The 15,117-nt window shown below is 43.6% G+C and overlaps 1 protein-coding gene across 2 annotated transcripts in view; it reads right to left on the bottom strand.

Annotated features, from left to right (window-relative positions):
• LOC147344830 (cytochrome P450 3A24-like) overlaps window positions 1-12,258 on the bottom strand; it is a 55,248-nt gene extending 42,990 nt beyond the window's left edge. For both annotated transcript variants that reach the window (XM_086374071.1, XM_086374072.1), the window contains exons 1-2: window positions 11,256-12,258; window positions 393-727 (exon numbers count right to left, since the gene is read on the bottom strand). In XM_086374071.1, the coding sequence (XP_086230197.1) occupies window positions 393-463 (71 nt within the window). In that variant the 5' untranslated portion in view covers window positions 464-727; window positions 11,256-12,258. The remainder of the gene's footprint in view (window positions 1-392; window positions 728-11,255) is intronic.
• Between the last annotated feature and the right edge of the window lie 2,859 nt (window positions 12,259-15,117).

Here is a 15,117-nt window from a genome sequence, read left to right as displayed (position 1 = left end):
ACCCAGGTTACTGCTTGCCTCCAGGATTCCCAGCCATGGGAATCAGTGAGGACTATGCTGTACACAGGCCAGTTGTTTTTAATTTTCCCTTGATGGACTCTGGTTGACTACTCTAGGTCCATGCAAACTGGCAGTCAATCAGAGGGTCATTCTCAGGAGCAAGTAATGTCACAAACCCTCCTAACAATGCTAACAGCAACTTGGGAGTAAAGTTAACTCCTTCAACAGATGTGGGTAAGATCGATAATAACCCATTTGGTGCCCATAGCACATGATGCTTGACCAACTTCCCCTCCATTTACTTTGAACTTTAAAAAACTAAGGGAACCCCCTTTTCTGCTTAGCACCCCAAGATCCAGGTTACAGAGAAGATGAGCCTAACAGTTACTCACAGATAAAGGAGCACCAGGCTGATAGCCAGGAGAACCCAGGTTTCCACAGAAAAGCTTGGGATTAGCTCCATGGCCACTTTTCTTGGCGATTCCCTCCTCTGAGTTTCCTTTCAGCTGTGTGTGATGTTCTCTGCCTGCCTCTCAGTGTGAAGCTTCTGTTCACTTCAGGTGGAGATTCAGTGCGGTTGGGAGATTTATGTGCTTAGAAAGGAGGTGGAGCTGGAGCTGCAACCAACAGAAGGGCCACCTGGTCTCCACCTGCAGGAGCCCTCTCTGCCTTGGTAGTTGGCCGAGCATCACACACACTTCAGTTTGACCTCCCTTGAGTTCATATTCTGTAGGAAATCAATAAACAACTCAATGTTATCAGTAAGCCCAAAGGTTGTAGAAACTCAAATAAAGCCACTGGCTCTAATTTTCCTCTAAACTGCCCCATGTCTATTGTTGCCTGCAGTCCAAAATGTTTGAAATCCTTCAAACAAGATGGTGGTGGTGGTTTAGTTGCTAAGTCATGTCCCACTCTTTGTGACCCCATGGAAGCAGCCCAACAGGCTCCTCGTCCATGGGATTTCCAGGCAAGAATACTGGAGTCAGGTGCCATCTCCTCCTCCACAGGGTCAAACAAGATAGCTGTGCTGATTGTTACTCATACAATTCTTTTTTCTGCCTAGAAATGCTCCTCATACAATTCTTTTTTCTGCCTAGAAATGCTCCTGTGTCCCTTGTAGGCTCTTAAACTTTTCCAAATAAAGCTCAGACAGAACATCTGTGTTAGAAATTTCCCAAACCAACCTCCTCCAACAGATATAACAATTTCCTCCTCTGGGGAACTGTCCCCTGCACACAATCCTACTATCTCCCACACCACAGTCAGTTTCCATACATAGTTCCCTCAGTGGATCAAGAGCTTGGGCACATGCTGGATACTAGCCACAGTCATGTCCCAGGTACCTAGCAGACTGCTTTCTGCAGAGTGCGCATCCCAAATGGTAGATGGACTGAACTGGTAGAGGTAAGACCACTGGGCACCTGTGTGCCCTCTCCCTGTGGCTCTTTGGTGACCATGCCATCTTCCTGAATTGTTGACACACCAAGAGGGCCTGGCTGGGCCTTGGTCACTGTCTCTGTATTTTCAGGAGAATCCACCAGGATCCTGTGACAAGAGGGCCCCAGAAGGAGAGGCAGAGCATGGAGGAGAGGGTGATGGCTGCACCAATGGTATCAATTCAGGCTCATTCCTGTCCCACCCTCAGAGCATTCTGCAAGTCAGATTCTAGATCAAAGAATGGTCCCCTCTCTCTAGAAAGGCTGCAATCCAAGATCAAAGGGTGTAAAGAGAGAGAAAAAAGCAGCCTGATGGCCAAAAGGACCCCAACGTGCTTAGCCACCAGTGATGTGGCATGTACCACAACAGGACTCCAAAAAGATCACATAAGGGGATGTTATCTCTAGGGTACTTGGGGTGTTGATGGGTCAGAGCAGATGGGTTCCCACTTCTGGACACAAAGAGAATTTGGGGGCTTCCCCAGTGGCACTAGTGGTAAAAGAAAAAAAAAAAAAAAAACCCACTTGCCAATGTAGAATACCTAAGAGACACAGGTTCAATCCCTAGAATGGGAAGATCTCCTGGAGGTGGTAATGGCAACCAACTCCAGTATTCTTGCCTGGAGAAATCCATGCCAGAGGAACCTGGATGGCTACAGTCCACAGCATCACAAAGAGTTGGACACTACTGAGGGAATTTAGCATGCACAGACAGGGAATTTTTATTGGGTAACAAGGAGCTGATACTGAGGAGGCCTAGAGTAGCAGTTGGTATCACCTGCTGGTAGGCCAACCCTGTGGACTTTAATCACTTCAATCATATCTGCCTCTGTGACCCATGGGCTGTAGCCTTCCAGGCTCCTCTGTCCATGGGATTCTCCAGGCAAAGATACTGGAGTGGGTTGCCATGCCCTCCTCCAGGGAATTTTCCCAATGCAGGGATCAAACCAGCGTCTCTTATGTCTCCTGCAATGACAGACAAGTTCTTAACTACTAGGGCCACCTGGGAAGCCCAGGTCTCCCTCTACCCTCGCTGAATTCCTGATGGGAGCAGGATGAGGGCTGAGCATCAGGAAATTACACTGGCTCATTATCAATACTTTAAACCATGTCCTATGTCTGCGAGACCTGAATAACCATGGATTACGTGAAAAACAAAACCTCAAAGGTTCTTAAAACTTAATAGAAACACAAGACATGTGTTTGTGCACTTCCTTCTCCCTTTATCCTTTCTCACTTTCACTCCTTTGCAGAAAGTGATACTCATCTCTTGCAATCTCTAGGGTGAGGTAGGGGGATGTTCTTTCTGACCCACACACATCTCACCGTGAAGAAACACACAGACATGTCCCTCACTCTGGCTTGAGAGTTCTTTGTCTGTCCCATACTGGCCAGAGTGGGTGGAAGTCTCATTAGTAAAATGCAGCAAGTCCGAACTATCTCTTCTGCAATCTTTTATTTCCTTGGGAGCTTCTCATGGAGCATGAAATTTCTACCATCAGAGTTTGTCATCTTAGGGTTCACTTCTTCCAGGAGGCCTCTGTTAAAATCCACATCCAATGAGAATTGTATTGTCTGAACACATTTATTTGTCCATTGCTTCAATCCAAGTGAGTTAATTCAGGCGCTGGTATTGTGCTGGACTGTGGGCTAGAAGCCATCCAGTCCCCTCCCTGGGGAGCAGCCTCCAGTGGAGGGAGTGAGACACACAACCAAGCTTAGTATGGGGCATACCTCTGGAATCCTTGGGGAAATGGAGCCCTAGAGAGAGGCAGCAAAGGAGAGAAATGAACGGAAGCTTGAGTACCAACAAAGGACAGACCTGGGAAGCTGGAAGAGAATCCTCAGGGAAAGTCAGAAAGTCCAAGGAATTTTGATACATTTCTGCCCCCTTTTGGTACCTTCCCTGGGTACTGTTTGGGCTTCCCTGGTGGCTCAACTGTAAACAATCTGCCTGCAATGCAAGAGACCCAGGCTCGATCCCTGGGTCAGGAAGGTCCCCCTGGAGAAGGGAATGGCTACCCACTCCAGCATTCCTGCCTGGAGAATCCCATGGCCAGAGGAGCCTGATGGACTACTACCATGGTGTTGCAAAGAGTGGGACATGATTGAATGATTAAGCACACGCACACATGGCATAGTTTTAAAGAGGGTCATGCTACAATCTTCCATTTACAGATATAGAAAGTGAGCCTTAGTGACTGCAAGTGGCTTCCCAACAGCTATTGATCAAAACATGTTATAAATAATATGAAGAAAGATGGCAAGTCTTCTGCTCTGAAATGCTGATATTCAACATTTGCCGATTCATGATGAGAGTCACTCTGTGAAATAGTGAGACCCAAGGCTGAAGCAGCACATTGGTCACAATTCTGGCTCTGTCTCCATGTCTGTCCCTGCCCAGGGGTTCCCCCATGGGTCTGCAGAACCCGGACTTCATGTCACCTCAGCAGGAACAAGGACAGGTGCTTGTCATGAGGACCCACCTGTCTGTATTCTCCACCGAGAGGAACACAAAATACATCCCCATGAAGAGATTACAGTGTCATCTGATAACTACTGACAACTTAATTCACTCAGCTAAACCCACAGCCTTTCTTATTCTTCTTGAAAACAAAACCCTTGTGGAAACTACATACTTTTACCTTCCTCCAAAACATGCCAATATGATGGTTTTCTCACTAAGCCTTACATGCCATCACCTTCCCAATTCACCTCAGGGCCCGGTCCAGCTGGTTGGAATCTGTCTAGTGTCAATAATCTAGTCAAGTCCTGGGAAAAATGTGTAGCCAGAGCCACATCCTGCTGCTGCTGCTGCTGCTAAGTTGCTTCAGTCGTGTCCGACTCTGTGCGACCCCATAGACGGCAGCCCATCAGGCTCCCCCATCCCTGGGATTCTCCAGGCAAGAACACTGGAGTGGGTTGCTGCAGGGGTCCAGCTCCGGCTGATCCAGGGTATTCGAAGGAGAGATGGCTTAGGCAACCTATTTATTTATTTATTTATTTATCAAAGATATAAAGATAATAGAATGAGGATAGCTCAGTCGGAAAATTCAGTGGAGAAAAGAAGCTGAGTAGCTTGGTTTACGTGGAAAATCAATATAACCTGTGACACCAGGTTAGCTCTGACCACGGAGGCCGCAGGCGCCCTCAAATAGCGGAAGGTGCCCCACTTAGACACCTTCTCGAGTGGGTCTTAGAAGCCCAGGCAAATATAAATGGTCGCAGAGGATATCCGCGCTCCAGATGGAGACTCAGCTGGAAGTTAAGGGGAAGAATGACATGGGGAGACCAAGCTTTGGCGAGCAAGGCCTGTAGTTTTATTTTCAACAGGGGCTTATATACCCTAAGTTACACATAGAGGATAATAGGGGATGCAAAGTCAGCAGTCTTTGATCCTTATCAAAAACCAGGGTTTCTTTCCTGCAAATTTATCATATACAAATGGTTTAGGTGATTTACATCATCTTCTGGCCAGAAGGCTTATTAACATTTTATGACTCTTGACAAAGACTTATCAACAAAGACTTATTTTCTCTAAGAGTAATTATCTTAAGGTTTGGCACCATCTTCCGAAGATAAAATTGCATTCCTATAGGGCAGATGTGTAATGGGTTTACAACAAAGGAAAGAATTTATTACCTTAAGGGTCTAAAGTTACTAACACCAAGGCCACTACTTATTTTTTCTACATACCAATTATATTAATTAATACACATTCAAGGATACAATACAGGGGATGTGAAAACTTGGCAACAAGCATTGGCTCATCAATGAAATCTTTTACTAGTTTTATTCTGACAGTTTCTAACTCTCTGAGAGGCTCTAAGCTATTTGAATATCTTAAGCTTCCCATGCCTCTGGAGGCTGGGAGACTGTAAACAATCGTATGCATAGCTGTAGGAGTCCGGGTAAACTTGTCAGGCGAGTTAGAGAGCCATCTGAGGGGTTTGGATTTAAACACTCCTAGTTGCCCAGGAACTTTATTAATTGGAGCTGTAAGTTAACTGTGACAGAGAGAGCGAGATGGTGGTGGGGGACAGCCCCCAGTAAAGTCAGAGGTGAGAGCACAAAGCAATAAAGTAGGCAGACTCTGGTTTTTTGGGGGTAGATGCTTGAGAATATCTGGGGGGACTCCTGAGGCTCGATCCCGCCTTTGCGTATGCCGAGCCTCCTTCCTCATGACCTTTGTCACGAGTGGAATGCCTCACCGGCTCCCAGCAGGTTGCCATTTCCTTCTCCAGAGCCACATCCTAGCAAAGGCAAATGGCCTGCTCTGCAAGGGGAAATAACAAAAGGCATGATCTTTGTACCCTTCATTCCACACCCAGACACACCTGACTTGAAAAATCTCACATACAAAGACCGTGAAGGAAGACGTGTGTGCCTGAAGAGCACCCCACACCTCATGTCTCTCATCTGGTCATTTGTGTACCAACAGCCTGGCATGGTCAAAGCTCTATTCCAAGTGCTTCATGTGCAGATGTGACTAAGATCCTGATATTACTCAGGTTGAAGATAGAGAGAAATAGTTATAGTACAGCCAAAGTAAACTAATTATACATGTTTTGAAAACACAGTGTTCTCATCAACGATACATGGCTTATCTTTTCAGACTGTAGCAATCAGTCAGAGATTGCAATCAAAGAACACTCATGGAATTGGGCATTAGGCTCAGATATCAGGAGAGGTGAGCAGGGTGTCAGGGACTCGGTGATGCAAGAGGCCCCGTCAGTCTGATATTCCTCTCCTTTTAGAGGTGACTCCTCTTCTGAGAAGCTTATCCACTGGCTGAGAGAATTGCTCACAGTATGGAGAGGCCATGTTGCTCTGGAATGACGTGTGTGTTAGATTTCAATTTCACTGATCACGGGTCTGTGACCAGAGCACTGCCCCAACACAGAGACAAGGTGAGGGCCCCTAGCAAGCCAGTCAGTAGAGGCTGGGGTGAGGTACGGGGATGTTCTTTCTGACCCATACACATCCCATCATGAAGAAACACACACACATGTGCCCTTAAGCAGGTGCACTTCCATGGACTTCACAGCAAAGGGATGAGAAGGACCTCATGGCTGCTCACTTTTGACTCCATTCCTGAGTTTCTCTTTCTTGATAAATGAATCACTAACATCTCTACTGCACAGTACACCTTAGAAAGTTCTTTCAGGAAGAGAAAAGTGAAGTCACTCTGTTGTGTTCGACTCTTTGAGACCTCATGGACTGTAGCCTGCCAGGCTCCTCCATCCATGGGATTTTCCAGGCAAGAATACTGGAGTGGGTGCCATGTCCTTCTCCAGGGGATCCTCCCAAACCAGGAATTGAACCCTGGTCTCCCACACTGCAAGCAGACTCTTTATGGTCTGAGCCACCAGGGAAGCCAAGAAAGTTCTTTCATGTCTCTCTGAACTGATTTCCCTAAAACTCTGAGATAAGCAGTGCTGGGGTTGTTTGATTCCCACTTTACAAATGTAAAAACAGAAGCTCAGGGTGGGGAAGAATCTTGCCCAAACATTAAACCAAGAATGCAGGGCATGGAGCTAGATTTCATAATTCTAAATTGTGCCAGAGACATGCTTGCCTGGATTCCAAGAGGCCTCCTGAAATAACCTGGCAGGTTGTGTCAACCTCTTATGGGATAAATATCTCCTTCCACACTATCCATCATGCTACTATTCTTGTAGTAAGTGCTAAAGCTGTTAGTGGCCACAAAAAATAGAGCACCAGACTAAATTTTATGTATTCATGAACTCATGGTGTCAGCAGATAAAGGATGCTGCAAATAGTTCTGACATGTCACAATCAGAATCATTTGGGTTTCCAAGAAAGTAGGAAGTAAACAATGAATGAAACCAAGGAGTGAAAGAGGAATCAGAGGAGGGGGACAAGTTTCAGAAGACCACAATGAGGGAATTAATGACACAGGAGGTGTAAAATTAGGGAATAGATGAGCATCACAGATTAGCTGCAAAAGAGGAGCAAAGTGTTGGCTGTCTCTCCTAATCAGTGCAGCAACCTGCTAAGGAGTTTTATCCAACCCTAGACTGGCCTCACCCAGGAAATTCCCTACTCTGCCACCGGACAGAGCCTGGTAAAACACGAGTCATGCATCATTCCTCTGTTGCTCAAATCTCTCCAACAACTTCCATCATCCACAGAATTAAACCCAAATGCCATGGGACAGCAATTCAAGACCCATGTTGGACATGTAGGTTACTTTCATTTCTTGGTTATTATAAACATTGCTGCATTGAGCATAGGGGCCTATATTCAAAGTAGCCCTTGCTGGAGATAAACGGCCAGAGGTAGAACTGCTGGGTTTTATGGTAGCTCTCTTTCGGCTTTTTGAGGAATCTCCATGCTGTCTTCTGCTGTGGCTGCACCAAGTAACATTCCCAGCAATAGTGCAAGAAAGTTCCCCTTTCTCCACATCATCACCCACATTTGTTGTTTCTTGTCTCCTTGATAATTTGTCACTTGGATGGGTGTGAGGTGGTATCTCATTAAGGGTTTGACTTGCATTTCTTGATGATGAGTGACTCTGAACATATTTTCATGTGCCTGTTGCAATCTGTATGCCATCTTTAAAATGTCTATTCAGGTTTTCTGCCCACTTTTTAATCAAGTGTTTGGTTTTTAAACATTGACCTGGGGCATTATGCTAAGTGAAATAAGTCCGATTGAAAAAAAAAATTACTGTATAATGTCATTTATTTATTGTTTCAGAAGACCACAAGGAAGGGAATTAATTAACTAATTAAGCCGCTCAGTCATGTCCGATGCTTTGCAACCCCAGGGACTGTGTCACGCCAGGCTCCCCTGTCCTTCACCATCTCCTGGAGCTTGTCAAACTCATATCCACTGAGTCAGTGATGCCGTACAACCATCTCGTCCTCTGTCATCCCCATCTCCTCCTCTGTCATCCCCATCTCCTCCTGTCTACAGTCTTTCTCAGCATCAGGGTCTTATCTAATGAGTCGGCTCATTGAATCAGGTGGACAAACTATTGGAGCTTCAGCTTCAGCATCAATCCTTCTAATGAATATTCACAAACCAAATATATAAAGAGAATTAGAGGTACAAACTTCCAGATCGAAAATACATAAGTCACTGGGATGTAATGTTCACATAGGGAATATAGACAATAATACAGTCACAAATGTACATGGGGACAGATGCTTGCTGGTCTTACTGAGGTGATGAAATTGTAATGTATTACAATATGGAATCACTGTGTTGTATACCTGAAACTAATATAACATATATGGAAGTTTGTACCTCTTAATTCCCTTCACCTATTTTCTTTGTCCCTATTTTCTTTGGCAACCACCTATTTGTTTTCTGTATGCCTGAAACAAACACAACATTATATGTTAATAGACAGGGAAACAATGGAAATAGTGACAGACTTTATTTTCTTGGGCTCCAAAATCACTGTCGATGGTGACTGCAGATATGAAATTAAAAGATGCTTGCTCCTTGGAAGAAGAGCTATGATAAACCTAGACAGTGTATTAAAAAGCATAGACATTACTTTGCCAACAAAGGTCCATATAATCAAAGCTATGGTTTTTCCAGTAATCATGTATGACTGTGAGAGTTGGACCATGAAGAAGGCTGAGCACCAAAGAATTGATCCTTTTCAACTGTGGTGCTAGAGAAGACTCCTGAGAGTCCCTTGGACTGTAAGGAGATCAAACCAGTCAATAATAAAGGAAATCAACCCTCAATATTCATTGGAAGGACTGACACTGAAATTGAAGCCCCAATACTTTGGCCACCTGATAAGAAGAGTTGACTCATTAGAAAATACCCTAATGCTGGGAAAGATTGAAGGCAGTAGGAGAAGGGGGTGACAGAGGATGAGATGTTTCAATGGCATCACCGACTAAATGGACATGAGTTTGAGCAAGCTCCGGGAGTTCATGATGAACAGGGAAGTCTGGCGTTCAGCAGTTCATGAGGTTGTAAAGAGTCAGATGTGACTGAGCGACTGAACAATGTTAATTAGAACTCAATTTCTTAAAATAATTTAAAAATAAATTAATAAATAAAAGGTGAAAAAAGACCCGTGTGCATCTGGCCACAGCTGACTTCTACAGTCTTGTCTCAGTCCACATCCAGTGTAAACATGATGTTTTAAGAAAATGGTATGATGTGCCATACCCAAGCTCCTCAGACAACTGGGATTTTTTGAGTCTGCACTACTGTTCTTCCATCTGGAATGGATCCAATCTATTTTCCATCTGGTTAATTCCTGGACTCCCTCTGGGAGTTAGCCAGGGTGCCATCTTCCCCACTGACCCTTGTCCTTAACACGTAGGTGGTGGGGAGGGTACCACTTCTACATGATCCCAGTTCTCATGTAGAAACTTAGTGACTCTCAGACCATGACATTCATTATAATTCAAGTGCAGGGGGACTGTTAAAAACTACATATGCCTGGGCCCACCTGAATACCTGAAATTGACAGGTTGAAGTAAAACTCAAGAAAAATCTTATCTATTAATTCAATTGTTGCTAAGAATTGTAAAAAAAACACATTAGTTGAAACATTAAAAGCAATAGGCTGGCTCCTAGGGAAACATAATTGACCAACACCAGCCAAACAGAAATATAAAGTTAAATAGTCCCAAAATGCCTTTAAAAATAAGGGGAAGTTACCTTCCCACAAAGAAAAATCACATCCAAATAGTTTTACAGTAACCTTCAAGGAACACATATATCTTAGCCTGCTTTCCCAAGAAAGGAGAGCCTGAAATGCAGGCTTCCATGCTACTATCTCCTGGGGAATTTGATCCAGGGGAGGAAGAATGAAGGAAAACAGGAACAAAGCAATGAAGGAGAATCAATACCAGATTCATTAACCAACCTGGTCAACACTTTGTGTCAAAAGTAACCAAATCTTTGCTCAACTGACCATCTTCTGAGAGGCCATATGACCACTCAGAAGATGCAGCCCATCCAAGGAAAGGAAGGGGGAAGAGGGTACTCACTGGTTTCCCTCTCCCTTTGGGAAAATGTTCCTCCCACAGAAAAGTAATTCTCTAAAACTTCTGTATTACAGAAGAATTGCTAGTCTGAGAGGCACAGTCAGGCTTCACTGCACGAATTCAGTTGGAATCCGGGCGAAGATGGTCCCTGTAGTGTGGCGGGAACAGAGACCATGGCAGGTACACTAGTTCTCTATGCTGTCCAGCAGATTATCCCCAAATACAGCCCCTTGAAACAAGCATTGACTGTGTCACACTCCTTGGGCTGGGAGTCCAGGCGTGGCTTACCTGGGTATCTCTGGCTCAAGCTCTCTCCTGCTGTCAGGCTGGGCTGCCTCTCATCCAAAGTCTCACTGGGGAAGGACCCCCTTTCAGGTCCTCCAGGTAGTCTGGCAGGGTTCAGATCCTCACAAGCTCGAGGATTCAGTTCCTCACTGGCTATGGCCCAGAAGCCCCTCAGATCTCTGCCACCAGAGTCTCTCCACAGAGCAGCTCACAACATGGCAGTCGCTTCCCCCAGAGTGAGGGAGTGAGAGGGGGCACCCAATTAATATTCTACTCATTAGAAGCAAGTCACCTATCCCAGCCTCACCAGTGGCAGGGGGTTAAATGGGGCATAAGTGCTAGCAGGCAGAGCCATTGGCGGCCAACTGAGAGGATGCCATCTCAGAGGTGAAGCTAAGATTCTGAGTTGTCACATAAAATTAATTCAATCATGCCTAGCTCACTCTATGAGGACAGTATGAACTTGATCCAAATAGGATAAAAATGGAACAAGAAAGAAAGACTCCATTTCACTCTCACTTATGAGACAGTCTCATTCACTCACCTGAGCAAAATAAAGCCAGTCAAATCCAGCAACACTGATACACCATATCCAAGTTGGATTTTACCCTGGAACTCAAGGGTGGTTAACAGAGAATTAATATAAATATTAGTTATCAGGTTAATTAATTAAAAGAAAAAAGTATTAGCATCCCAATAGCTTCAGAAAATGCATTTGTTAATATTCAATATATCATTTATGATAGAAGAAGAGTGTAAACTACTAATAGCAAGGAATTTCCTTAATGTGATAAAAGGATCTACCAAAATCACCTAACCAAATATAATTCATAGTATAAAAGCATTGTCTGCTTATGCTATTTTACCACATGCACATACAGCCTTTTCAAAAGTTGTAACACTCTTTAAGTATGTAAACTCCCATCAATTAATTTTATGCTGGAAACAAAAAGAATGTCATTACTTGTTTTTGTCAGAAACCCAGCTTGTGGATCCCAGGTGAAGAATTGAAAACATCACTGAATAAATTAAATATCTTTGACCATTTGAGGCTGTTTGAACTGACCAACATGGGTTCATTCAGTGGGTTCATTCAACTGAGATCAACTAGGTTCAAATGCTGAGTTCTTCACCTTTAGTTACAACATCAGCTCCTGTGATAATCAGATGGAAAAAATAAACCAAATGCCCAGAAAATAAACAAATCCTCATTACTGCATGCACTTCCAAGAGATTTCTAAGTAGATATGTCACCATGTGCCTGCCAAGTCAAGTGACTTCTTCCAGGGGCCTGGCCCAGCCAATTCAAGCCCTGGACTCCAACACAAGATATCCTATTCTGATTGGGCACACAGTTATCTGCATGGTCATATGCCCTGTGGGTCAGTCTGAACTGGTCTTTGCTGTGTCTGGAGCTATGAAGCACCGTGGGGACAAAGTGTGAACAAGACTGTCACAAAGGGCACTTACCTAAGTGGGGTGCTCCATGCATGCAGACACCTCCAAAGGCATCGGGAGAATGGAAAAGGTGGAGAGGAGTGGGATCCAGAGCCTCTGTAGGGATGGGTGGGCTTCCCAGAGGAGGTGACATTGCTTGAAGTACCAGGGACAGAGCAAAATTTGCCTAAGGAGAGAAGGAGAGAGGGCATTCTAGGCTGTGAGAATGGTTCATCTTATCATTATCATTGCTGAGTATGTTTATTTTTTGGTTGCAAAACACAGTGTCTAAATCAACCAAATTTTATTACTGCTAATAATGAAGTGATCAGATCACAGGCCAAGTTAGGGATCCTGTAATTCTAGGATCAAGGTTCCACCCTGGACAGCTCAGCAGGAAGCTGAAGGATGTGCAGGACATCTGGGAAAAAAAGCCCCATGGCTTTGTGGTATTACAGTGACCTGTCTTGAATTTGTTAGGGTACAGTCCTGAGATTAAAAACATTTACTGAGGTCACACTGACACAGCATAACATCAACCATTCAGGGCCATTTAGCACATTCACAGGGTCGTGCCACCACCTCCTCTAGTTCCAGCACACTCCCATTCCACCAGAGTGCACTCCTGAGTCCATAAGCCCTCCTCCCCACTCTGTCCTCTCCCAGCCCCTGGCCACCACTCATGTACATCTGACTTCATGGATTTGCCTCTTCCAAATGCTTCATATAAATGGAATCATGTAACGTGTGGTCTCTTGTGTGTGAATTCTTTCATTTATGCATTTTTAAAGTTAATCTCTCTTGTACCATGTATTAGTATTTCACATCTTTGATGACTGAAGAAATGACTATTCTATGGATACATCACGATCTGTTTATCCATTCAACCATGGCTTGTCTTATTTCTACCTTTTAGCTATTGTGAATACTGGTGTTATGAACATGCAGGTGTATGTCTTTGCTTGACAAATTGTGTTCAGTTCTCTTAGGCATCTACCCAGGGGTGCAATTACTTGTAATTCTATGCTCAATGACCTGAAGAGCTGCCAAACTGTTCCTCTACATCCTCTTTTGTTTTACTTTATTAAAAAATAACCATCCCAGTGGTTGTGATGTAGTAACATTTCTGGGATTTTGACTTTGTGCTACCACTGTTAGTTAATAATCTGTGAGAATTTGCCAGAAGCAGAGAGGGCAAGCAAAGTGTATGGTTGGGAACCTGGTCCACCAGGTCCTGGAGGCTTCTCTGGGCTCCAGGATACCTATTCTCTCCAGTGTGTACACAGCTGCCTAGAGGCATCCATAGTATGTGACTGATGTGCAGGCCCTAGGTGGATTATTTAAACCTGCTCAGCCTCAGTTGCCTGATATGTAGAATGAGGGTTAATTATGTCTTTCCAATTTGGAAGAAATGGACAAATTCTTGGAAAAGTATAACTTTCCAAAACTGAACCAGGAAGAAATAGAAAAATTTAACAGATCAATCACAAGCATGGAAATCAAAACTGTAATCAGAAATCTTCCAACAAACAAAAGCCCAGGATCAGATGGCTTCACAGCTGAATTCTACAAGAAATTTAGAGAAGAGCTAACACCTATCCTCAGAGAAGGCAATGGCACCCCAATCCAGTACTCTTGCCTGGAAAATCCCATGGACGGAGGAGCCTGGTAGGCTGCAGTCCATGGGGCTGCGAAGAGTTGGACACGACTGAGCGACTTCACTTTCACTTTTCACTTTCATGCATTAGAGAAGGAAATGGCAACCCACTCCAGTGTTCTTGCCTGGAGAATCCCAGGGATGGGGGAGCCTGGTGGGCTGCCGTCTATGGGGTCGCACAGAGTTGGACACGACTGAAGTGACTTAGGAGCAGCAGCAACACCTATCCTACTCAAACTCTTCAGAAAGTTAGAGAGGAAGGTAAACTTCCAAACTCATTCTGTGAGGCCACCATCAACCTAATACCAAAACCATACAAAGATGCCACAAAAAAAGAAAACTACAGGCCAATATCACTGATGAACATAGATGCAAAAATCCTTAACAAAATTCTAGCAAACAGAATCCAACAACATATTTAAAAGATCATACATCATGACCAAGTAGGCTTTATCCCAGGGATGCAGATATTCTTCAACATTTGCAAATCAATCAATGTGATACACCACATTAACAAATTGAAAGATAAAAACCATATGATTTTCTCAATAGATGCAGAGAAAGCCTTTGACAAAATTCAACATCCACTTAATAAAAAAAAAAAACCCTCCAGAAAGCAGGCAAAGAAGGAACATACCTCAACATAATAAAAGCCATATATGATAAACCAACAGCAAACATTATCCTCAATGGTGAAAAATTGAAAGCATTTCCCCTAAAATCAGGAACAAGACAAAGGTGCCCATTCTCACCACTACTATTCAACATAGTTTTGGAAGTTTTGGCCACAGCAATCAGAAAAGAAAAAGAAATAAAAGGAACCCAGATTGGAAAAGAGGAAGTAGAACTCTCACTATTTGCAGATGACATGATCCCCTACATAGAAAACCCTAAAGACTCCACCAGAAAATTACTAGAGCTAGTCAATGAATATAGTAAAGTTGCAGGATATAAAATTAACACAGAGAAATACCTTGCATACACTAACAATGAGAGAACAGAAAGAGAAATTAAGGAAACAATTTCATTAACCATTGCAACAAAAAGAATAAAATACTTAGGAATAAATCTACCAAAATCAACAAAAGATATATATAGAAAACTATAAAACACTGATGAAAGAAATCAAAGATGACACAAATAAATGGATAAATATACCATGTTCATGGATCAAAAGAATTAATATAGTGAAAAACCCAAAGCAATCTATAGATTCAAGGCAATCCCTATCAAGCTACCAACAGTATTTTTCAGAGAACTAGAATAAATAATTTCACAATTTGTATGGAAATTCAGAAAATCTCAAATAGAC

This window comes from Bos grunniens, chromosome 25 (assembly GCF_055505025.1).
Source record: "Bos grunniens cultivar Pamir isolate PY7600 chromosome 25, Bosgru_T2T1.0, whole genome shotgun sequence".
Lineage (NCBI taxonomy): Eukaryota > Metazoa > Chordata > Mammalia > Artiodactyla > Bovidae > Bos > Bos grunniens.
This window is presented reverse-complemented; position numbering and strand designations above follow the sequence as displayed.